The sequence below is a fragment of the Uloborus diversus genome, chromosome 4 (assembly GCF_026930045.1).
Source record: "Uloborus diversus isolate 005 chromosome 4, Udiv.v.3.1, whole genome shotgun sequence".
NCBI lineage: Eukaryota > Metazoa > Arthropoda > Arachnida > Araneae > Uloboridae > Uloborus > Uloborus diversus.
The window spans coordinates 49,657,487-49,681,866 of NC_072734.1; the positions used below are offsets into that span (position 1 = coordinate 49,657,487).

The following is a 24,380-nucleotide window of genomic DNA, read 5'->3' on the forward strand; positions in this document are numbered from 1 at the left end:
AGGAATTTAATGAAGTGTATATTTTGCTTCTGGTTAATGGAGTAAATTTTAGGCTTTTGTGGAGATAAAAACCACAGATATGGTTTTTATCTGTAACTGAATTCAGTGAAATCCCGTTACAACGCAAATCAATGCAGCGAAATATCTGTTTCATCTGCATTTTTTTCAGTACCAATTCTAATTTCCAGGGTTTGTATTCTATTGCAACGAATTTCCCCTTACAATGAACAAAATTTACGCTCCCTTGAAGTTCGTTGTAACGGTATTTCACTGTTGGGTCATTCTCCAGAATGTGTAACTTTTAAACGAAAATATTTTTCAATTTCAAAACCTTTTGTTTTCTTTTTATATTATTCTTGCATGAAAGTGTTACGTACTAGAAGTAACCATAAACAATGGCGCAGCTAATTTCCAATTATTTTAGTCAAAAATAAATAAATAAATAAATAAATAAAATAAAATAAAATAAATGAATAAATAAAAAAATACCTTGTTCACGGAAATTGGAAAAAAAACCCCGTAAAGTGTTTGAAAACAGAGGCTAATTTAATATCAAAGCAGTAATTTTGTTAATTGTGCAAACAATGAGCTATTTATTTCTGTGAATATATAATCTTAAGCTTTCTTAATCAGAGCACGGCTTAAATTTTAGTTATCCTTTTAATTCAAACTTGTGTTAAAAATAGTATAGAATTAATAGGTTTCCAAATTAGTAAATTTGAGAATATAGTGGTAATTTATGATTTTGATTGACAGCCTAAAATTTATGTATTTCTCCTTCATCATTTATTCTCACCTCAGAAAATATTACATTAATAAGGTCTGTCACGGAGGTAGGAATTTTCCATTAATATAGTCCTAAATACATTTTTTAGAGAAATTTTCTTTTTCTTCGTTGCTACAATCTGCACATGTTAAGCATACGAAAACATGTGCACCTTTTTACATCAATTTACATCCCTGAAATTCAAGTTCACGGAGGTGAAAATCCCCAATAACCACATTTGGTTTTTAAAACAAAATCTATCTTTTTGTAATGAAAATTATTAAAAAAAAAAGAAATATACTTAAGCAATCAGTGATTGAGACACTTGGGAAAGGAATAATAAATAAATATATACTTTTAACTAAACAAGTTATTAAGCAACATAAACAGTCCCGCCAGGTGTGTGACATGCCATGAAGGTGAGAATTCACATGTTGTGAACCAAAAACATATTAAAATAAAAATTATTATTAAAAAATTGTTGGCAGGTTTAAATAGATATATGTTTGAAAAATAGAATCATATGAATGAATTGTCCCTTAAAGTTTTTACTGTAAAAGCTGTGTGACGGAAAAGTTACATTTTTTGAAGAATGAGCTTGTTATAGATTTATCGAGCCATGACTCTATAACTGGTTATAATAAACTTATCAATATTATTTAAAGATTAAATTTTTTATCAATGTATTTGGTCTTTTTAGTTATTAAAGTAATTTATTTTAAAGCAAAATTTTCTTTTTTTATTTTGAAAATTTCTGCATTTGTGTAATGCACTATATTTCAGTACGCTATCTTATTCTTTGTTTTCATGCTTGTTAAGGGATTCTTTCAAAAACACAAAGAGCAATAAGAAGCAATCAAAAAATTTCAGTCTTTAAATGAATGAATAAAAATTACAACTAATAGTTGGTAAAGGAAATTATTGAGCAATCACGATTGCTTATTGTTCTCATTTGACGGTTTTGATGTTCCCATGATTTTATTTCCCCATCGTCTCCCTCTGCAGCACCACCGTCAGCCGGCCGCCTCACGATGCTGCTCCTCTAGTGAAAACCTTCTCCTGGTTGCGTCCATATCCAACACACACACGCATACACACACACACATATACACATACCTAAACACACATATGCACACCTACACACACATACTCCTATATACACACACATATACACACGCTGCTACATGTACACACCTATACACACACAAATACACATACACACACTCATGCCTGCAAACAGACACAAACACACACGCCTACATACACACACACACACTCGTGATTGTGAAAAACATAATTTGAATTCCAGATGTCAAAATTCAAATTAATTTTTAATTTTTTTGTTATTTATGGCATATTAGGAATGGAAATAGGTCAGAGAAAATCTCCTAGTTTCATATCCTTCCGATTTCTGTAACAATTAATCCGTTTACGATATAACATTTCGAAGTCAGTTCTTTCATTCTAGATAGTAATCGAGAAAATTTTAAGGAGCCCGGAATCACTGGAATGTAAGTCTTTAACCAAATACTTTCTGTATATCTGTTACAACAGACTCCATGTGAAAAAAAAAATCGCTAAAAATAATTTTTAATGCAAACAAAATGGTGCTGATGCGGTCGTATTTAGATACAAATTGATAGATCGATCTTTGAGAACGTAGCTTGCGTATGCATCTGCATGCATTCCCATTGCAACGCAAGTCCTTGAGCTACCGACTGAGCAGTCACCACATTTTACAGCAGTGAAATCTTCCCAGCTGTCGCAGACGACTCCCATAAGCTCGCAATCTACGCTCAGAATGCTCGAAATGAATAGAGCAATAGATCTCTGGTGATTACACATAATATCAGAAAGGCCATCAAGATCTGAAAGAGAGAAATACATTTTCTTACAATGCGGACTTTCTGTTTATTAGTATACTTAAATAAGCATGGCAAAATTTATTAGCTGAAAGTGAAATCAATATTTTATTTTAGTATTAAAATCCATAGACATATAAAAAATTATAGAAATTGCATTCTGCAACTTAAACTGGCGAAATCAACATCATTTGCAGTTAATGTGAAAAGTATTTGTTAGAAAATCTGGCAAAGTGAAGCTTTTAGAAAATGAACAAATTAGAAAATTTTCAGTAAGTTACCACCCTATAGCCAGGGCTAAGGCTTTCATGTAAATTGGAAATTTGTTTTGAAACTCACAATACATAAAGAAATAACAATGTATGTTATGATAAAACTTGCACTGATGCATTAGTCTTAAATTTTGGGAGTAAATTTGCACCTTCAAAAAAAGGTGGAAAATTTTAACTTTGATTTTCTATTTATATTTTACTAATGATTTTTTTCGATTCGACTATAAAAAGTATTTGTGATAAAAAAAAAAAAAAAAAAAAAAAAAAAAAAAAAAAAAAAAAGAATGAATGAATAAATAAAAAGATACTGAAGCAATAACGAATAAATAAACAATTTTATCAATCATAATATGAGAAAAAATAAATGGATGAATAAAATACTGAATGAATAAGAAAATAAGTGGATGATGAAAAATCAAGTGAATTATTAAATGAAATAATGCAAATGAATTGATTAACAAAAAAAATTTTGAAAAAAAAAATAGAACCGACTTCAAAATTGCTCTAAAAAGTGAAAAATAATTTTATTCTTTAAACACCATCGATAATACTTTTAAACATAATTTTTGAAGTTGGCGCAAAAACGATCGATAAAATCATTCACAGCCATAATAACTCAACTACAAGTATAAATTTAACCACGTCCAGTTTCTTCACTACCACATGCATTACGCATTGATGACAGCATATTTGAGTAACGATATAAATGTTTCGTTCCTAAGTTTGGATGATTTTTTGATAAAAATATGAACGAAGCATGGTTACAATGGATTTTACTTTTTGTTTTTGCGCCAACTTCAAAAATTATGTTTAAAAGTATTATCGATGGTGTTTAAAGAATAAAATTATTTTTCACTTTTTAGAGCAATTTTGAAGTCGGTTCTATTTTTTTTTTCAAAATTTTTTTATTTCATACTTTTTAGTGTAAATGTAGATATTTCAGTAAAAGTAAGAAGTTACCTAGTAAGAAGTGCGGCTCTATATCACTGTATTACTTTAGAAAAGCCTTTATTCAAAATTATCATTACAATTACTATTAATGTTACAGTTACATGGCACCAAACTTTTATAACAATGAGTTTCATATTGTTGCGTAGATGAAGATAGCGAAGGCAATGTGAAAGCCAAATGAAGCGAATACTTGTTAGTCTCAACTCGAGATCTTTATTCAGAACCACGAATGAACGTTACATCTCCTTATATACAACTTGAAAAAGTGCTGGAACTTTCCAGACTTGAAAAGATACAGAAGTTAATAGAACATTCGAGAAAATTCGGGAAACAGTAGAAACGAAATTTTAGTAAAATTCACTTTGTCCTAGTCGGGATTTGAACCCGTGTTACTCGTGTGGGAGACGAGAATTCTACCACTGAGCCACCGTTATCCACGGATGAAACGTGTGAACTTCGCTACAATATCATTTTAATCATTTAATAGGGAAATTTACTGTTTTTTGCCCATAACTTTTTTTCTAAAGAACAAATATGGTCAAACAAAGTAATGGGACCTAAGTTGAGCCATCCTCTATCCATTAAAAAAAGAATCATCAAAATCGGTTCACTAGGTGAGACGCTATGAGTGGACAAACAAAAAAAAAAAACATACATACGGTATGAACTGATAACCGCCTCCTTTTTGAAGTCGGTTAAAAACGTATGCAAGTGAACAATAGAATAATTGCTTAAGGAAAGGAAATGAACTGTTTCACTTTACCCCGTACACACTTGATAAAGTGTACAAAATATTTAAAATACAAATAAACTTAATATTGAATAAACAAATACTGAACCGAAAATCCAGAGCATTATTTAAAAGATTAATAACAAGACTTTTATCGTTTTTTAAAAACTAAAATAATTTTTGACTTAAAACAAAATATTAAAATATAGTATCAATTTTTCAAAACTGCTTGTGTTATCATATGATTTGACCTTTGCATGTAAATTTTTCCTGACTGGAATAGACTACTTGTGTTACTATAAAGTTAAAACATTATCAGATAGGTGGCACTAAAAACAAAGTAAATAATTTACAATTTCACTTTACCCAGATTTTTCACTATGTCTCACATTCCAATTCATTTCAAGGTGCACACATCAAATTTCAAAATACGTGCATTAATAAAATGAACTTAAATATTTAAAAAACATGTTACGGCATCCTTAAGACCTTATCAATCCCTTTTTGCTTTCCTTTTGCAGAAAAGGAAGTATTGTATTCGCGAAAAAAGTTTCACTCAAAAATCGACCTTAATTTCCATTTTACTCACCCCCGAATGAATATTGAGTTTTTTTTTCGATTCGACCACACGTGGATAAGTGCCTAAGAACGTATAGACACGCGAAATATCCATAATGACGATTCCCGAGTTAATGACAACGAATTTTCTCGTGTCGTCTGTATGTGCGTATGTGCGCATGTACGTATGTATGTCGCAAAACTCAAGAACGGTATGTCCTAGAAAGTTGAAATTTGGTACGAAGACTCCTAGTGGGGTCTAGTTGTGCATCTCCTCTTTTGGTTGAATTTGAGTGTTTCTAAAGGGGTCTTTCGCACTTTTTGCGGGGGGGGGGGGAATCATTGTTAATTTCGATGCAAACTCAAGTGGTGTTATAATTTGGCGGACACTTGGCGATATATCGCCAGTCTTTTGGTCGCCAAGTTTTGTCGGCAACAAATTTGGCGATTTTTTTTTCTTTTTAAATCTGGTTTCAGTTTTTCCACTGTTGATGAAAACAAGAGAGTTAACTATTGAATCACATTAAAATTGCAATAATAGGGAAATAACATTAAGTTGGTGTATAAGGAAGTCATGTGATGCACACATCAGCTTTTTTCTAATAGATGCATGAAAGAGATTATATTTTATTTAAATTTACATCTGCAATTTGATCATAGAACTATGATCAAATTGCTTTGTATTTCCTTTCCTCAACTATTTTCTATTGCTCATTAGATTACCAAACAGCTTAATGAAACGTGTTCAGATTTACTTTCATTTATATTTAAAATATGAGTCTATCTTCTGAGTAATAATTTTTGTGAGCTACACTCTGTCGAGAAAGTTGCATATTCTATTCGCTATAATTCAATGAAATGTATTTCAAACAACCTGCCACTGCATAAAGCCGTGTTTACATGGAACTTAAGAAGTCTATGAAAATAAGGTTTCAAATTTTTACTAACTCAAAATTTTCTGATTGTTAGAATTAGTGATACAGTATAGAGTCTCAAAAACTCGGTAATCGATAATCCAGTAGAATACAGAATATTCAGCTACTTTCTTTAAAGCCGAAAAAACTCCGCACGAAAAACCGGTTGTGTACGTACTCCAGATAACCAGGCTATTTCAAAAACTTGGTCATTTTTCGTCCACTTTTAGTCAAAATTTATTTTTCTGCATCACCACGAAAATCATTTTTTTTTTCTCAAGAAGTGCTAGAGACATACGCACTTCATTTTTTCCGTACCGCTTTTTGTAAATCTTCGTTTTTAAGTTGAAATAATTGATGATAAGTATTTTTTTAAAATCTTGTCACCTAGTAAACATTAATACAGTTCAAAAAAACTTTTTTAAAATAAAAGTAACTTGAAGACGAATACGAAATAAATTGCTCATGTATTTACAACTTCTCCTCTGCTGTTATCTTTTGCTCTTTTAACATTCTACTAGAGTGTGATCATTGTACAATTTCTACTTAAAGTGCAACTTTGTGTTTCAAAGCATCTTTCCGTTACTTCTGAAGTACAATGAAAGGTTCTTACCAAAGTGTGGATGAGTGAGCATAGAAACAATGGCATGTCCCATATCTTTGCATCCAATCTGAAGATGACCTCCATTTGGATAAAAGTCAAAATGCGCTATACTTTCAGTAATGCCAAATCCTGTGAAACAAATTTTATTCAATACACCAGCGTTTTTTTTTTTCATCAAATGTGTAGAGGGAGAAATATTAACATGCAGATTATTAAACGATTTGATATACCACTTTAAGGAGTAGCGTTTTTCTCTGCTTTTAAACAGGAATATTTATTTCAAGAACAAACAAGTAATAAACACTCATGTCAATGAATAATAATTTCATTTTTTGGACTTTTTAAGAGCCGTTTGAGCTGGTAGTATATCTGAAATATTTTTTTTGTTGAAAAGTTGGTAATAACTTTTCGCTGGCAAGTTAGATAGAATGGGGTTGTTTCTGAAATTTTAAAAGTTTTTTTTCTCTGAAAGAGCATGCTTAAAAATATAGGATTTAACAATTTTTTAAATAATTTGTGAAAGTTTTATATTTTTTAATAATAATTTTAATCTATGCACAGGTTGAAATTTATTTTTCACGCTTCTACACATGACGTCACAAGTGATGAAATGTCATTCACTGATGCCCTTAGTGCACAGCTCACTCGTGACGTCATTAAGACCACGGCTTATTTCCAAAATCGGACATTTAAAAAAATTAAGTAAAAAGCTACTGTTGGGAAAATAAAGATTTTTCTGGTTCCATGTTATTATTATTATTATTATTATTATTTTGCTGATTCTATCAATTGCAATGACTAAAAGTAGTAATTTTGACTGATGGAAACAACCTTATTTAAAATATAATGCTAAAAGAACTAATATTTTGTTTTCTCTTTTCAAGAGTTTTTTTTTTATAGTTATTCATCAATGCTTTTTTCTGATTTAAGTTATATGCATAATTCAACTAAACATTGAGATATTACTAATGGTATTTTTGTAGCATTAAGTTCTTTCAGTTTTCTCAAAAACACAAAGATCAGTTATCGCATTAGAAAATCGCTACAGTCACATGTGGGATGAAAAAAATTCCGATTCATTAGCTGCCGCACTAATTTTGTATGATTTAGTTCCCTTTTTAACACAGTGTCCGCCGGTTGATTCAATAAAGCAAAAGTAAGTAAATATTTTTAAAAAAATATAGAATCCTACACATAATTTAAGAAAATTCAGTTTAGTTTCTGTCAAATAAGATGAAATATCGTTAGAAGCGATATTGTTAGTCCAAAATATCTATTGTCTGCTCATATAAAAAAAATTAGCGCAAAACAGTAGGAAAAAGCAAATAAAAAATTCAAATATCAACTTTTTTGTGTTTTGGAAAAATATCTATAGTACATTACTTAGAAGGGGCAGTACTTAACTCAATCACCCACATTGTAATGTCTTGAAAAAATCTCTAGTCCTCATCATTCGAACCTCATCGCACTAATGTTAACGTTACATGTAATAAAGCCTAACGCACAAAAGCGTTGTAAGCATCTTCTCTCTCCGTCACTGTTTTTGTTTGACTATTTCCGAGAAAACAATCACTGCAATTGGGCATTACTCTGCCATTCCCTTCCTTCACTATTAGTAAATATTAATTTAAAAAAAAAGAGAGTGATTTTACGAAATAAAGACAAAGATAAGAAAAAGACTTCAATGAGGCACAACTAGTTGGTGAAAAATGTTCAATTATGTAGGTTGATTCATTTAAGCGGCGCGTTTGATTCAAATATCCTACTTATTATATTATATATATATATATATATATATATATATATATATATATATATATATATATATAAGTTTTTTCAATATTAATGCTGGATTTTTTTCCCCTTTTTGGAGATTTGATTCATTAAAGTGGCTGATTCGATTAAGCTTTAATTCATTTACCCGGCGCTTATTGTATATACTACTTTACAAACAGACAAGTAATGAAAACAAATATCTGAGTGAAAATGTTCTTGGTTTAGGCGTAAAAATAAGTATTTTATGTAGAAAATTTTCAATTTTTGAGGGCGAAATTTGAGATAATACTGTGTATTACTGCACATAGTAATTACGCGGCGTAGTTGACATATCTTTAAAACTATTTAATTATTTTTCTTTACTTAGTAGAATAACTTCGGACATTCATCATTTAGATGTAATTTATTCCGTATTTCAACTACGTATATTTAAATTATGCACGAAATAACTTTTATGTTATGAGCCTCTTGTAAGTTTTTCTTACTTAATTAGTTTTACTAGCTACTCCCATTATAACTACTTAAGTAATACACATACAGTGGCTACCTTGAAATCTAGTCTGAGCTGCGTTTGTATGAATAGCATCCACTAATAAAGCATCTTTTCTGTCCAACCTGACAACTGGATCAACACCTGTGAAATAAGGACCAGCTGGATCCATTGCTGAAAAAGAAAGTATCTGCAATTAAATACATGTTGTTTTATATAACGTAAGCTACATTACTACATAACTACAAATGAGATGTTCTCATCTAAAGAGGATTAACAAATTGATTTATCTTAGCTCTGAACATCTTGTTAAACACAAAGCACTTTGGACTCTTATTACGTGAGTTCAGAGCTATAATGGGTCAAGTCGTTGGACTTTATCCATTTTAGCTTTGAAATCATCATATAGCTATTTTAACGTGCTTCGTAGTAAACAGGAATTCAGTTTTTATGGGCATTCTCTGAAAATCTCCCCCTGAAAAACTCCTTCCAAAGTAGTAAAACTAATATACTAAACTCAGTGGCGCAACAACCCATGCAACGGCGTATCCAGCTCAACATGGAAGGGAGGCAGGAGTAGAGCAGCCCCTATGGGAAGTCACGGAACGTCACTGTGACTTGCTGAAATTTTCCTTCTTCGGCAAAATTATCATCATTCGGCGAAATTGGAAGTTCCATTTGTCAAATTGAGAGTTTCCACCCCCCTGGTCTACTGCTCCTCCCCCTCCCTCCAAGATTTTGGAAGCAATGTAATTCTATAATGATAGCAGTATTAACCAACTAAACACCAATAACTTTCCCTTTTCAATGGGCTCCCAAAGAAGATGTATACACTTACAAACTCAGTGATAAATTTACAGCCGAACTCATTAAAAAATTGAAGCAACCGCCAATTTAAAGTTTTTTTTTTGGTTTTATTTTAAATATTTTTCATTTTGGAAAGAGGAAGGGGCATCTACATACCTTTGCCTCCCTCTGGATACGTCTATGAACCCTTGGGGGCCAAGGGTGTCCGTCTCAGTTAATGAGGCTCTTCAGTGCAAGGCGGATGTTCAGTTAGGTGATCAACCAAACGCTGTTTAGTTCTCAAACACTTGGTATTCATTTTATCGACCCACGGAAGAGATGACAGGTTGAGTGGACTGCGCTCAACCCCGGAATCTAACCCGAATCTGCATCGTGGGAGCGTGAAGCGCACCCATTGATTAACTTAATTGGGGATACTTCGATAATTGGGAATCTGGCGCGGTCGTCTTATTTTTGGCGTAAATAATTTTATTTTGGTAACCCTGCTGATTTATAGTAACCCTATGTGATTAGATATTTCCGATCTCTTTGTTTTGATTTGCAAAGAAAAATACCTCTCGCGCAGGCGCTGGAGCCAAAAATTGACGCCAATGAAGAAAGATCGCCAGACTCCCAATTATCGTAATATCCCCACTTAATTCCGTAAGGCAAGACACACATTACCCACTATGAATAAAATAGCGTTATAAAATCTATTTTGCTCAGTTAATTGGTGTTTGGTTTAATTCATAAATAAAAAATAGTTTCATGAACAAAAAAATCTGTCAAATATACTTACCCGAAATTCTTCCCAGGTTTAAACCAGATTGAGTTAAGTTTTTTCCAGCATAGCCTGCAATGTGGGAACCTAAGCTGTGACCGATAATGTGAACCGATTCTGGTGACATGCCAGTTCGACTCTGCCATAAATGAGAAAAATAAATCAATAAAGTGTCCAAAACCTCTTGAGAAAGGATGATACATATAACTTCCAAAAATTGAACCGTCGCTCATTGAAATATATATTATCAGATCTAAACAATTTTTGTGACACTTTAAATATCAGCACAGAGACTAATATTTATATTTACCTGTAAGTGTTTGATGAACAAAGCAATTTCCGCTCCCACTATACGAGTGTTGGCAACGGCTTGCTCGTAGAGGGGACCATCACCTCCACTCCAGTCTATTAAAAATACGTTGGAGTTTTCGGACTTTAGTAATGCGTTTACCAGGGCCTAAAAACAGACAGAGGAAAATTTCATGCAATCTGAAAACACTTAGTGATAAACAAAGATAAATGAGAAAAATTAGCAAAAATGGTTTTAGAAATAGAGCGCTGCTTAATGCTTCCTCATTTGCTCCAATTCTGCTATTGAGCAGTTGAATCATAGCAGGTGAAGAATGACTACAAAATCACTTCATTCCAATGAAAATGCACGGGAGATGCAGGTGAGCATTTCTTCACTTCACTTCCACGTTATTTTTGCGAATTATGCTTTAAACTAGCTATTCCCAGCACAGATTTGAAACAAATATAGACTGCCTCTACCATTGGGCGTAAGTCCGAAACCGGCTGTCGGATGAGAAAGGTACCATGCAGTCATGAAATTTGTCAACTAACGCCTTTATCGCCATTATGACGACATTACATTTGTGAGGAATAATATCTGTTCATCACTTGTACTATGCACGTGTGCGACATACATTGCTTCGTACGATTCCTGTAAATGACTTGCATGGTCTGTACTGTACATCCTTTGTACGAGTCTTCTATATAATATGCATTGTTTGCACATCATTTGTAAAATGCCTGTATATGACGTATATTGCCAGTTCATAATTTGTGCGATGCCTGTATGAATTTTTTGGTAGATAACAGAGTAGCAAAGCAAGAGACATAAGTTAAAAAACCATTTATTGGTTTATGTTACATTCAAAAATAAGAATATGCTCACTGAGCTGATAAATAAATCAAACTTAAACATTTTGACCCTGCGTCAAATTTGACCAACAAACCATTAAATCAATTGAGCACCTTTCCAACTCTAGAGTTCATGCTTATATACGTAGAAATACGACTACGCCACCTAGGTAATTTACATATTGTTGCACTTTCAGTTCGAATACTGTCATTCGGCCCCATCGGACTTAAAACTAAAAAAATAAATAACAGAACATAACACAAATTACAACTGTTCACCATACAACATGGTCAAGAATTTTTTACGCCTTTGATTTGTAAACGGCTTCGTAAAATAATCTGCACAATTTTTATCTGTTGATACAAATTTCAACTGAAAATATTTTTCCTTTAATAAATCTCTAAAGAAATGATACTTAATGTCAATATGACGAGTTCGTTTGTTTTCTATTGGAGAGTTTGCAAAATCAATCGCAGCAGTATTATCACAAAATAAAAGCGATTCATCAAATTGAATGTTCAAATTCGAAAGTTCCCTGCAAATTCTCGTAAACCACAATATTTCTTTAGCTGTTTCTACTAGAGCAATGTATTCCGACTCCATCGAGCTAGTAGCCACACATTTTTGTTTAGCAGTTCGCCAATTCACTGGTACATTACCCAAAAATATAATGTTACCACTGATTGATTTTCTATCATTTAAACATTGTGCATGTGCTGCGTCAGAATAACAACTTAAACGAAATTTTCTAGCTCTAGACAAATCTAATCCTAACGATTCTGTGTCTACGACATAATTAAATAACTTAACTAAACTTTTCCAATGATCCATCAAAGGATTCTGTTGATATTGAGAAAGTACATTCACAGCATACATGTCCGGCCTTGTGCGAGTCGCTAAAAAAGCCAAACACCCTAACAAATTACGATAAGGCAAATTTAATGCAACTTGTTCATCCAAATTCTGATGATCCTTCGACAAAAATTCTTTTACGATAGGTAAACTTACAAAACTTCTATTAATCCAACTAAATCGTTCCTTTAAAATTTTAATATAACTTCTCTGATGTAAGATTAACTTATCATTGCGCTCGAATTCAATTCCTAACAATTTAGAAGTTTTACCTAAGTAATTTAAATCAAATTTTTGTTTCAATACATTTACAACATTGATAATATTTGATTTGCATTCACCAAATATAATTATATCGTCTACATAAACAAGTAACAATATTTTTTAACTCTTCAGCATGTAAACACAATTACACCAATTTAATTTAACAAATTCAAAAGAAAGTATAACTGCATCAAATGTTTGAAACCATGCCCTTCCAGATTGATGTAACCCATAAATAGCTTTATTAAGTTTGCAAACCCAATCTGGTCGTTTTGAATTTACAAAGCCTGGGAGCTGTTTCATATAAATTTCATGCTTTAAGTCCGCATATAAGTACGCACTTTTGACATCTAGCTGGACATCTCTCCATTTCAAAATTACTACAAATATTGTGAAAAATAAACGTATAAGGGATATGTCCAGTACTGGGGAAAATACTTCTTCGTACGTTTCAGACCCCTGTGAGTACCCAAGTGCGACCAACCTACTTTTAAAAGACTTTGTTTCACCTTTACAATTAAACTTTTTAGTGTACACCCACCTACAACCAATTATTTTTACATTTTTATCTGGTGATGGTACTAAGTCGTAAACTTTACGTTTTTCCATAATTTCAAGTTCATCCTGCATTGAACGTTCCCAATCTGCAGATTCTAGACAGTTTCTCACTTCAATTACATTTTTAGGAATAAAAACTAAATTGACCTCTACTTCGTCTAAATTTCCAGTTGGTTTAAAATTAAAAAAATCTTTATCAAATAATATGTTATTTGTTTTACAAAATTTCCTCACATTTTTGATACAATTGAACTTATGATTATCATTTTCAAGTTTGTAAAACACATCTATTCGCGAATGATCTTTTCTAGGCTGTTCGAAACGGATCCATTTTCCCTTTACTGGATTTTTCAATTTCGATCTTTTTCGATTTTCTGACTCCCCTGTACTCTCACTTTCCGATTCTTCAGAAGTTTGTTCCTGACTAGACAAATCTTCCGACTTTAATTTTGAGTGTGAAGGTTTTAATTCAATTCTTTCACTCTCACTATCACTTGAACAATCCGATTCATAATCGTTAAGTTTTATTTTTACATTAGTAACATTCTTTAAAGGTACAGAGTTTTTTATGCCTAGTATCGCGTCCATTGCTATTTTGGTCTCATCAAAGTTAACATGAATTGTCTCGATAACTTTACCATTAGAAGGAAAATAAATTCGATACCCCCTTGTGTTTACGGCATAACCAACCATAACACCCGGTTTTCCCTTAGGTGATAATTTATCCCTTTTTTGCTTAGGAATGTGAGCGTAAGCCAAACTACCAAATACTCTAAAATGTTTGACTGAAGGTACATTTCCATACCATAATTCAATAGGACTTTTGACTCTTTTTCCTACAGGAATTCGATTTCTTACATGAACGTAATGAAAAAGCGCTTCAAGCCAAAATTTCTTTGGTAACTGAGATTCGATTAACATTGCCCGAACGGCATCCATTGCGTAACCATTAAAGCTTTCGGCAAATGGATTCATTTCTGGCGTCATGATAACAGTTCTTTCATGTCTAATCCCTCTTTCTTCAAGAAATTTCCCAAATTCAATATGGCAGAATTCAAGTCCGTTATCACTACGAACGCATTTTAATTTACAGTCAGATTGTTTTTCCGCTAATGAAATAAATAACTTAAACTTAGAAAACACCTCTGATTTTGCTTTTAAAGGATAGATCCACACACGACCTGAATATTTATCAATTATCGAAAGATAGTACACATACCCATTTTCTGTTTTAACAGGCGACTTTCCCCATACATCAGTGTGAACTCTTTCTAACACCTTTTGAGCCTTCACTGTGTTTGATTTTTTAAAAGATGAACGTTTAGATTTTGCTTCCTGACATACATCACAGATACTCTTATAAATTGGTATCTCTGGTAAATCCCTCACGGCCCCACTCTTTGAGATCTGGTTCAGTTTATGATAATTTACAGTGTGCAAAACGTCTGTGCCAAAGTTCAATTTTCTCACTAGCAGTTACGTTTGCTGTAGGGTTTCTCAGACTATTTTCTTGCCAAATTGGTTCAATTTCATAGAATTGATCCCCTAATTTAAATTCAAACCACTTGCTTCGATCCGCAGAATAAACGGTAGCTTTACCATTTCCACAAACAGTTTTATAACCATACTTATCTAGCATAAGTCCTGAAAATAAATTTCGTCTCAGATCTGGAGCATATAACACGTCTCTCAAATTAACTTCTACAAATTCCCCATCACATTTCACATGAAATTTTAACGTACCAACGCCTTTAATCGGCGCATGAGAATTTCTAGTTGTAACAGACATATTTTGTTCTTTAATTTCACGAAAGTCATTTAAATGAGTTTTATCGTTTACGAAGTGATTTGTGGCTCCAGAATCCAGGACAAAACCTGTTTTCAAGTCTTTTACAAATCCTACATTACAATCAGAATCTGAACATTTGTTATCATTTGATATTACACTCAGATTTACGTTAGATTCAGTAATGCAACCTTTAAAATTCGGTTTCAGACTTTTGTTCAATTTGTTTTTAGATTTAAATTTAAAACAATTACGCTTTAAATGTCCATAAAGACCACATTCATGACATGGGTCTATTTTTAAAACATTATCTCGTTTTAAATTTTTTTTCTCAAAAGTTAACTTTTGTGCGCTATTTTTACGGTTCTCATATTTTGTTACAAAAACAGAATTTTCATTTTTACCCTTGTCATAATCGATTAAATTTAACCTACTATTTTCTAGCAGAAAAGCTACGGAGATTTTTTCAACCGTAAAATCTTTATCATCTACAGTATACAATTTCTGAACAATTCCATTAAATTCATCAGGCAAGTCTCTTATTAATTGAAAGCATATGTATAAATCATCTATTTTATGATTACTTTCATTGCAACGAGTAGCAGATTGTTTAACCCTCCTAATAAACATTCCAATATTTTCATTTTCGGAATTAAACTTAATACGAAAAAATTCGTCTAAATTTCTCACCAATCTTGCTCGGGACTGCATGTCGAAATTGTCCTTCAGAACTTTCCACGCTTCGTGTGAGCTTTCTGTGTCATCAATAAGTTCTTGGTATCTTTCTTCCAAACAACTGTAGATCAGAGAATACGCTTTCTCGTCTAGTCGCTGAAACTTGGCTATTTCCTTCGGATCCTTTCCATCAGGTTTCACTGAATCTCCTGTAACAATTTGCCAGCTTCCAACTCCCATAAGCGCCGCCCTCATTTTAGATGCCCAACGTCTGTATTCACATCCGTTGAATTTCTCAACCTTTATCCGGATGTCTTCCGTGTCTCCAGCGAAGTCAGCCATTTTCCTTTTTTGACAAAACGGCAACAACAGTTCCAAGTAGATATTTTTATTCTAACCAATCTACTACTTTTGTCTCTGCTCGAAGATAACTATTATTGCGTTGTAATGGCCCATAACCATTGGTAGATAACAGAGTAGCAAAGCAAGAGACATTAAGTTAAAAAACCATTTATTGGTTTATGTTACATTCAAAAATAAGAATATGCTCACTGAGCTGATAAATAAATCAAACTTATACATTTTGACCCTGCGTCAAATTTGACCAACAAACCATTAAATCAATTGAGCACCTTTCCAACTCTAGAGTTCATGCTTATATACGTAGAAATACGACTACGCCACCTAGGTAATTTACATATTGTTGCACTTTCAGTTCGAATACTGTCATTTTTCAGCCATTGCAGAAAAATTAATTTTCTGTTAACTGTTCTGTCTTCTGTTCTGTAAGCTGTCTTCTGTTCTCTTAACTAGCTAATTGGTAATGCGATTGTGGTGGGAATAGCTTTCACGTTACTAATGCTAACTCAATTTACAGTTGATCTTATGGTTCTTGAAGCTTATAAATTATTTAAACATTTATGAGTCAGAAGGAATTTATACCTTTTTTGGGGAAAATATTAAGAAACGATAACTGATTGACAAAAAAAAAAAAAAAAAAAAACAATCATAACTGATAGTGGTATTTTAAGAAGCACAAGCTGTTCTCTCTTTTCAGTTTTACACAATACTTTGATTAAAAAAACATTTGTTGTAAAATCATGACCACTGGTTTTTGCTTCAACGCTTGTTGACTTTATTGAAAAGAAAGAAGTCAGTGCTAACTTTCAGAAAATTTGCTTGAAATCGGTAAATTTGGTGTTTATGCTAAAGCATGACAAACTTTTATTTGTAAATAGAAAGTGATAAATATTTATCATCGTGTAGGCTCTTGAATTGAATATACTTGAAAAACGGAGATAATAAGGCCAGGATTTTTAAATGAGATATGCGTACACGTGTTTTGAAATTGCAAAGAAAACGCTCAGTGCTCGGAAAGGAAGTTTTGTACGAGAAATAATATCGTGTGATATTTTTTATTAGGAAAAGGTAACATCTTCACACTAATGTACTGTATGTTGAATAACACGACGCAGATTAAGGTTATGAATTTAATTTTTTTCTAGCCTGCAGCTAAAATCGATGAAAAATTTCATACATAAACAAGAATAACTATTTTGTTCAATTTCAAAGAAAAAAAAAATTCCGCACCTAAGTTTGTTCTATGGTTTGAGTACTTTAGCAAAGTCAAAACATACTAGTTGAAAAAAACTTTCGATTGGAATATTTATGATTTGAATTTCTGTCCCAATTTTGAAATTAATTTCACCCCTCATATGACAAAAATATTCGTCCGTAATGTATAGAAAACGGATTTGTGAATACAGACTAAAAGTAGCTCATGGCTACCGAGCAATTCGATTTCAAAATTTTATCCATTAAAAGCAAGCTTCTGACATATATTTGAAATTAAAGTACACATTAATTACCGTGATATCTGTGAATAATTTATTTTATTATTTACCGTGAAGTTAAAAGTATCACAAGGCTACCGAGCAATTCAATTTCAAAATTTTATCCATCAGAAGCAGGCTCCTTTCATGTATTTGAAATGAAAGCACACATTAATTACCGTGATATCCATGAATTATTTAGCGTATTATTACCGCTTTCTTCAGCGGGTAATATTTATTATTCAACTAAACTCTTTTATTGCATTATATCACATTGAGCACAAAGCACTGTACACTGTACACACTAGTAAATATTTAGTGTTTGCAGAGGCTCTAAATATCAGTAAATGATTTATGCCTGCATTCAGTCACTCTATAAACTAGCATATTATTTAAGTCTTCACCACACCTTCTACGTACTTGAAAATGGTTACAGTCTTTGTTCGTACCTGTTTCCATTTAGGGGCGACGCTACTGATGAATCCTGGAACTACGAACTTTGTCTTCGACTTAGGATTGAATGCCGTTTCTGGCAGATTATTCAGAGATGAGTCCATGTTGTTGAATATGTGCGGTACATATGGATTTTCTAGTGTGAAGAGCAGGAATTTAGTGTTGATAGATTCTCTATCATCTGGCAGGAGGCTGAGGGGTCTTTCGACGATGTCGAAGAAAGGAGCTTTGGCACTGAAACAGCCCAACTCAGAGAAGCATTTTTCTCTTGTAATGAAGCTTATAACTGAAAATGGAAGTAGAGGTAGTACTTAAATTTTTGTTTAAATACTTATGAAATTTTTAGCAGCAAATAGTGAAATGTAAAACGGGAGTTTGGTAGTAAATCGTCATTAAACTTGATTGCCTAAATAAAGCGAACCTTCAACTGTTTTTTTAATAAAGCTGAAAGATGCACGGAAAAAAAGGCAAAACACACATTTCAAAAATCAATTTAAAACTAATGAAATTAATGCAGTGGACTCGAGCTACAATGCGATTCTACTTGCGGGAAATGGCTATAAAGTGGATTTTTCACGAGCAACGAATTTTACGGCTGACGCAAATTCCTCTACCGCAAAACGAAAATTTTTGAAAGGGAACCGCGGGGCGTAAATTTGAACAAAAAAATCCTAATAAATTTTAGAAGTTAAAAAAAATAATAGAAAGAAAAATTGAGAAATGTGGTTACGTCAATATGTCTGGCTGTTCCCTAAAAAAAAAAAAAAAAAAAAAAAAAAAAACGTCGAATAATCCAATTTCCATAAAAATGCTTTCTTCTAAAATCTCATCCAGAACATCTGATTCCCAATTTTCAGTTTCTTATTCGAGTACTACTTTGCTACTTTGGATAACTGTGAGCACATTAAAAGGATTAATATTGTTTTCAGATGTTCTCCGTATTCCAGGCCCGATAAAGCGTCACTAAGGTGAGGGGATCTTTTTACTTCTTATCCTGAAATGAGTGACCAATCACACTGAGGAGAGAAATGTGTCCCTGTGCTGAAGAGTTTTCATATCTCGACTTCTTGGCGTCCACCAGAGCAGGGTACCAAAGCACCCACAAAAAGGATCGCAGAGAGCCAAGGCGGGCGATTTGTCAGTTATGTCGCCGGGCCCTTCCCGCACCCCCAAAAAAGAAATAAATGAAGGGAAAAAATAAAGGAAAAGGGAGGAAAGATGAACAAAGGGGGAAAGATGAACAAAGGGGGAAAGATGAAAAAATTGGGAAAAAGACAAGGGAGAAAGGAAGGGAAAAAAAGGGCGGGGGGAATCAAAACTGCTTACTAGAAAACAATTAACTCTAGTTTATGTGCTACAACAGTAAATACCAAAAGAGTAAATTTTTTCTTAATCTTGACGTTTTCTCTTATTCGGAGTCCCCTTCCCTTTTTTCTTTCTTTCTTCCTTTTTTTTGCGTCAGCGTCGCCGCCTCCCCCTTAGTTTCCGACTAAGCTGACCGGGATTTTCGACGAATTTCTTTCTTATTAAATTTAGTGGTGTTTTTTAAAATTTTTTAGGCTTTGTTTTCTTAAAAAATGCTTAAAAGGAAACATTCCTTTACAATGAGGTTCGAGGGAGCTCAAATTTTGTTCGTTGTAACGGGAATACTATTGTAATGGTAATTGAACAAAAAGCAATTAAAAGGGACTGAATATTTATTTCGTTAAAACGGATGTTTCGTTGTAATGAGATTTTTCTGTATTATCCGGTTCAATTTTTTTTCCTCAGTTTGTAAGCTTCTCACGGGCTGAACAAAATCGTTCATGACCCGGATGTGTTTCGCGGGTTGGAGACCCCTGCACCAGAGCATATTTCTTGCTGTCAGAAATGTGTCCTTTTGTTATTTAAATCAAATAGTGCATCATGTATGGTTATCAAATATTATTAGAACGAGTAAAAACGACATATTTTAAGAAAAAAAAGCACGAAGCATAAAACATTGGTTTGATTTCTTATTGTTAAAAATGTTTTACTTAAATAGTTATTATGTACTTAAAAATTTAAAGAATAACGAATGTTGGGAAAAAAAGGAAGAAAAAAAAAGGAAATGAATAAATAATAAAAATAAATTAACAAATAAATAAAATAAAATAAACTTACCATCTGAGTTTTCTGGCTCCGCTGTTTCCCCTCTTTCTAAAATTACAAGTAACAAGGAAAGTGCTGCAAAATAATTCATTTCTGAAATTAATCAAACAGATGATTGCGAAGAATTTCTGAAAATCTTCCAACCTTTTTATATGTCTTGATTTTTATCGGTACATGAAAAGGAATAAAGAGATAATTTTATCGGACAGTTCTGAGATATCATATGGTGCACGACTACTTATGAAGATATTTGAATGACAATAGAACGAAAAACTTAGACATTTATTTTTAGTGTAGTTGAAAACAATTTTAGAAACAAATACGAAAAACGTTAGTCAAGTTAAGATTTGAATTTCTATCGATCCTAATATCACTTGTTTCAGTTTTTTTTTCACTTGTTACGTTATTTTTCTTCGTTGGGTTGTTCTGTTATTGTTATTGATGAGGGATCCTTAATGGACTGCATTGTTTTTTTTACAGTTTTGTCACCTATTTTACTTCAGTTTTTTTTCACAAATATGCTCATTTAATTTACGCTGAAAATAAAGCATTTTTTACCTTTAAATTTCAAAATTTTATTGTTGTTTGCGGAAAATTGAAAACGGTTCTTTCTCTAAAACTCTTTTTTTTTTTTGCAGATAATGCAATTAACCAACCCACGTCAATAATATGCGTCATGCACAAACTTCATGTATCTCGCTTGCCATTTATGGGCTTATTATGTTTTCAAAATATTGAAGATGTAGAGATAATTGAATGTACAAACATCGAAGTACATTTTACTTTTAATTTCAATATAATTTACGTAGATAATGGTAAAAGCAAGTCTATGCCAAATAAATTACGTAGAGAATCAGAAAAGTTACACCTCCTTTTTGTCTTTTTGCCATAATTGTCAAAGCAATATTCGAATAATAACATGGAAACGAAAAGTAAAGCATTTAAGATCACTGTTAAATTGCTGCTCTTCTAATAACAATATGCACGTTTCTAAACCAGGGATGAATTCACAAATTGTTCAGTATCGGAATGGCAAAGTGAAATAGTTGAATCCTGCGTCGCGTCGTGACCAGATTTATGTGAAAGGGAAATTTAACTTTCCAGAAAAGGAGTAATACAGGAACGGCGCTTTGGCATCAATTCATTCCTGCCACGAAGAAACATATTTATTTTTCATACATGAAATAAATGAGCAAACTAACGTGATTTGCAAACAAAAGAAAAATTTCGTTACCACAAATCCCATTTATAGCTCATTGCCGCACAATCACTGCCTCTTTAGAAGGTGACGGTGCAGTCCGTTGTTTTGTAACCATCTGTGCCACAGAGAAAATAGTGCTGCTAGCCAAATCCTTTTTTTTTTGCTGAACTTTTTTTTAAGATGTAACTAAGAGTCAACTTTGGATGTAACATCTCTCCAAAGCAGGGTTACTTTTGTTATTTCCTTTCAATCTAGTTATTAGCTGAAGCATAAATAATAAGTATACTCCACATTTGTACTCTGAAGGGAAAAAACTTCAGTAAAAATGAATAACATTCTGACATTTCGTCGACTGATTCTTATGTAAAATGACTCTCCAGAATCCGAATATGACCTCCGTTTTCCCCCCTATACGTACCATTTTTTTAAAATGCCCCCCAAGTTTTTTCAATTTTCCGTAGTTTGAGAGCAATTATTATTTTTTTTTTTTTGGAGGTGAAAGGAGCTTTATATTAACTGCTAATATAGTTTTGGCGGGCAAGAGAGGTTCAAAGTTCAAGATCATGGACACCGATAGCAAAAGGGGGGACTTGAAGAGGGGGGTTACCCCCTCCAAAATATTAGAAAAATCACGAAAAACGATCTTTTTATTCTGCTTTTTTAAAAACGATGTTTTAGAAACTGAACTTTTGTTTCTGCACTGAAAAACATTTTGGTGCACAATGAAAGTTTAACACTCGCTTCTATGACTCCCATGTCCAAAGAAATTTTCGCAATTAAAAAAAAAAAAAAAAAAAAAAAAAACTGTTTTGTAAATGTTTACGTTGCGTACGAGTTAGATCGCAGGTCTTTATTCAAAAAGACATTCTTCGGACTGATTCTGAAGTAAAATGACCCCTTGTTTCCAAATACGACCACCTTTTTCCCCATCACGCCCTCCCTTTTAGAACCTCCCCCCTCCTCTGATTCAGAGCCTTTTTTTTAAATTTGGAAGAGGAAAAGAGCATTACAATAATTGTAAACATTTTTCTGAATGACTAGAGATGTGCAAAGCTCAAAAACTTGTGCATATGTAGCAAAAAATAAAACTTGTCCCATCCCTCAAATAAAAAAAGGGGAGGGGGGGGGGTGCTTTTCTACAAAAATCGGTACGTGTAGGAAGAAAACGGAGCAGAAGAATGCCGAAGAATCAGTCGGAATAGCCTCAGAAGCATTTCAGAGTTTTTTTGCTGCACAGTGTGTTGGGAGGGGGGAGGGGGTCGCCCATGTTTTCTTTTTTGCTACATATGCACAAGATTTTCAGCTTTGCACATCTCTAGTCATTCAGAATACTGTTTACGGTTATTGTAATGCTTTTTCCCCCTCCAAATAAAAAAATGGCTCTGAATCAAAGGACGGGGGGAAGCTCTAAAAAGGGGGGGGGGCGTAATGGGGGGATAGATACTCGTATTTGGAAACAAGGGATCATTTTATATAAGAATCAGCCAGAAGAATGTCTTTTTGAATGAAGACCTGCGATTCAACTCGTATGCAACGTGCGACATTCACATGATATTTTTTCAAATATTTTTTCTATATCGCGAAACTTTTTTTGGACATAGGAGTCATAGAAGCGAGTCTTATACTCTCATTCTGCACCGAAATCTTTTTACAAACATCTTTTTTAAAAAAGCAGAATACATAGATCGTTTTTTGTAAATTTTCTAATATTTGGAGGAAGGGGAGGGAAGGGTATACCCCCCAAGTCCCCCTTTTTGCAATCGGTGTCCATGATCTTGAACTTTGAACCTCTGTTGCCGACCAAAACTATGTTAGCAGTTAATACAAAGCTCCTTTTCCCTCCAAAATAATTATAATAATAAGAATTGCTCTAAAACTAAGGAAAATTAAAAAAAACTTGGGGGGGGGGGGATTGAAAAAAAAATGGTACGTATAGGGGGAAAACGGAGGTCATATTCGGATTCAGGGGATCATTTTACATAAGAATCAGCCGACGAAATGTCAGAAGCATTTTGAAGGTTTTTTTTTTTTGCCACACAGTGTAATTAAAGAGTTTCTTTTCAACATGCATTTTAGTCAAAAGACCAACCATCTTGTGCCAACATATTTGGATAAGAAGGTAAAACCTGACATACCCCTAGAAGTCTCAGGGGGGAAACATGATCTGAAAAACTGCTATACTTATACGTAACACCTCAGGGACCATAGCAACATTTTCGCTAACGGATTGTGCTGCTGGACGGTTTTAAAAGTGCAATAAAACGTGTAATATTGAATTAGTTTTCTATCAGGTGAGTTCGGGTAATTTTCAAAATTTAGTTTCTGAAGGATGGTGCTCTGTTAAAATATCTTGTGCGTTTACCAAAATTTTAAGGTCAATTTTCTGGTCCTTTTTTAAGGTTTTCAAGCATATATTCTGGCAATTCAACCACAAGCAAAAGCTTTAAGATCTCTTTTAAGGCACTTCTTTTAAGCGTCGCACTTTCCTCACGTGGCGGGTTAAGTGCGACTCTTGGCCATTTTCATCACGCATTTAGATTTACATTGCTTTGAGCATGAATGTTACACTGCATTAATGAATTTTAAAGTACATTTTTCGTTAGAAACCTATATGTAAGTTTTTGTATATAATTATGATTTTTACTTTCTTCTATATCCATATAATATATAGAAGAAAGTATTGGATTCGTACAAATGTTCAAATTTCGAATTTTGACGGATTTGAACGTTTTGAGGTGTAATTGAGTCAATTTCGACCATTTTTGGAAAACGTGTGTGTCTGTGTCACGTTGTCACGTATGTGAGTGACTAGCCTTTTGTGACCGCTCTACAGCAAAAACTACCGCGTGAAATCGAACGAAATTTGGTACACATATGTGTCCATTGATTTTTGGTGCAAATTCCTCCAAGGGGTGGAGCAATGGGACGTTTTTGAGTTATTCGGGCCTGCTATTACCCAAGAAGTAACTGGCGGAATCAAACAAAATTTGATCCA

The 24,380-nt window shown here is 33.1% G+C and overlaps 1 protein-coding gene across 1 annotated transcript; it reads right to left on the minus strand.

The window, feature by feature from the left end:
- Positions 1–2,346: 2,346 nt before the first annotated feature.
- Positions 2,347–20,281, minus strand: LOC129221234 (pancreatic triacylglycerol lipase-like). The gene is made up of 7 exons (XM_054855690.1): positions 20,197–20,281; positions 18,051–18,340; positions 10,801–10,947; positions 10,509–10,629; positions 8,981–9,097; positions 6,667–6,786; positions 2,347–2,634 (listed from the first exon to the last, which is right to left on the minus strand). The coding sequence occupies exons 1-7, from the start codon at positions 20,273–20,275 to the stop codon at positions 2,357–2,359; spliced, it is 1,152 nt and encodes a 383-aa protein (XP_054711665.1). The 5' UTR covers positions 20,276–20,281; the 3' UTR covers positions 2,347–2,356.
- Between the last annotated feature and the right edge of the window lie 4,099 nt (positions 20,282–24,380).

What these genes read in the sequence shown, in the direction of transcription:
- LOC129221234 (XM_054855690.1), bottom strand. Translation starts at nt 20,275, where the DNA reads ATGAATTATTTTGCAGCACTTTCCTTGTTACTTGTAATTTTAGAAAGA. An exon ending in TCGCCCCTAAATGGAAACAG is followed by an intron (nt 10,948 to 18,050) that starts GTACGAACAAAG and finishes GTCTGTTTTTAG; the next exon opens with GCCCTGGTAAACGCATTACT. An exon ending in GCTCACTCATCCACACTTTG is followed by an intron (nt 2,635 to 6,666) that starts GTAAGAACCTTT and finishes TCTCTCTTTCAG; the next exon opens with ATCTTGATGGCCTTTCTGAT.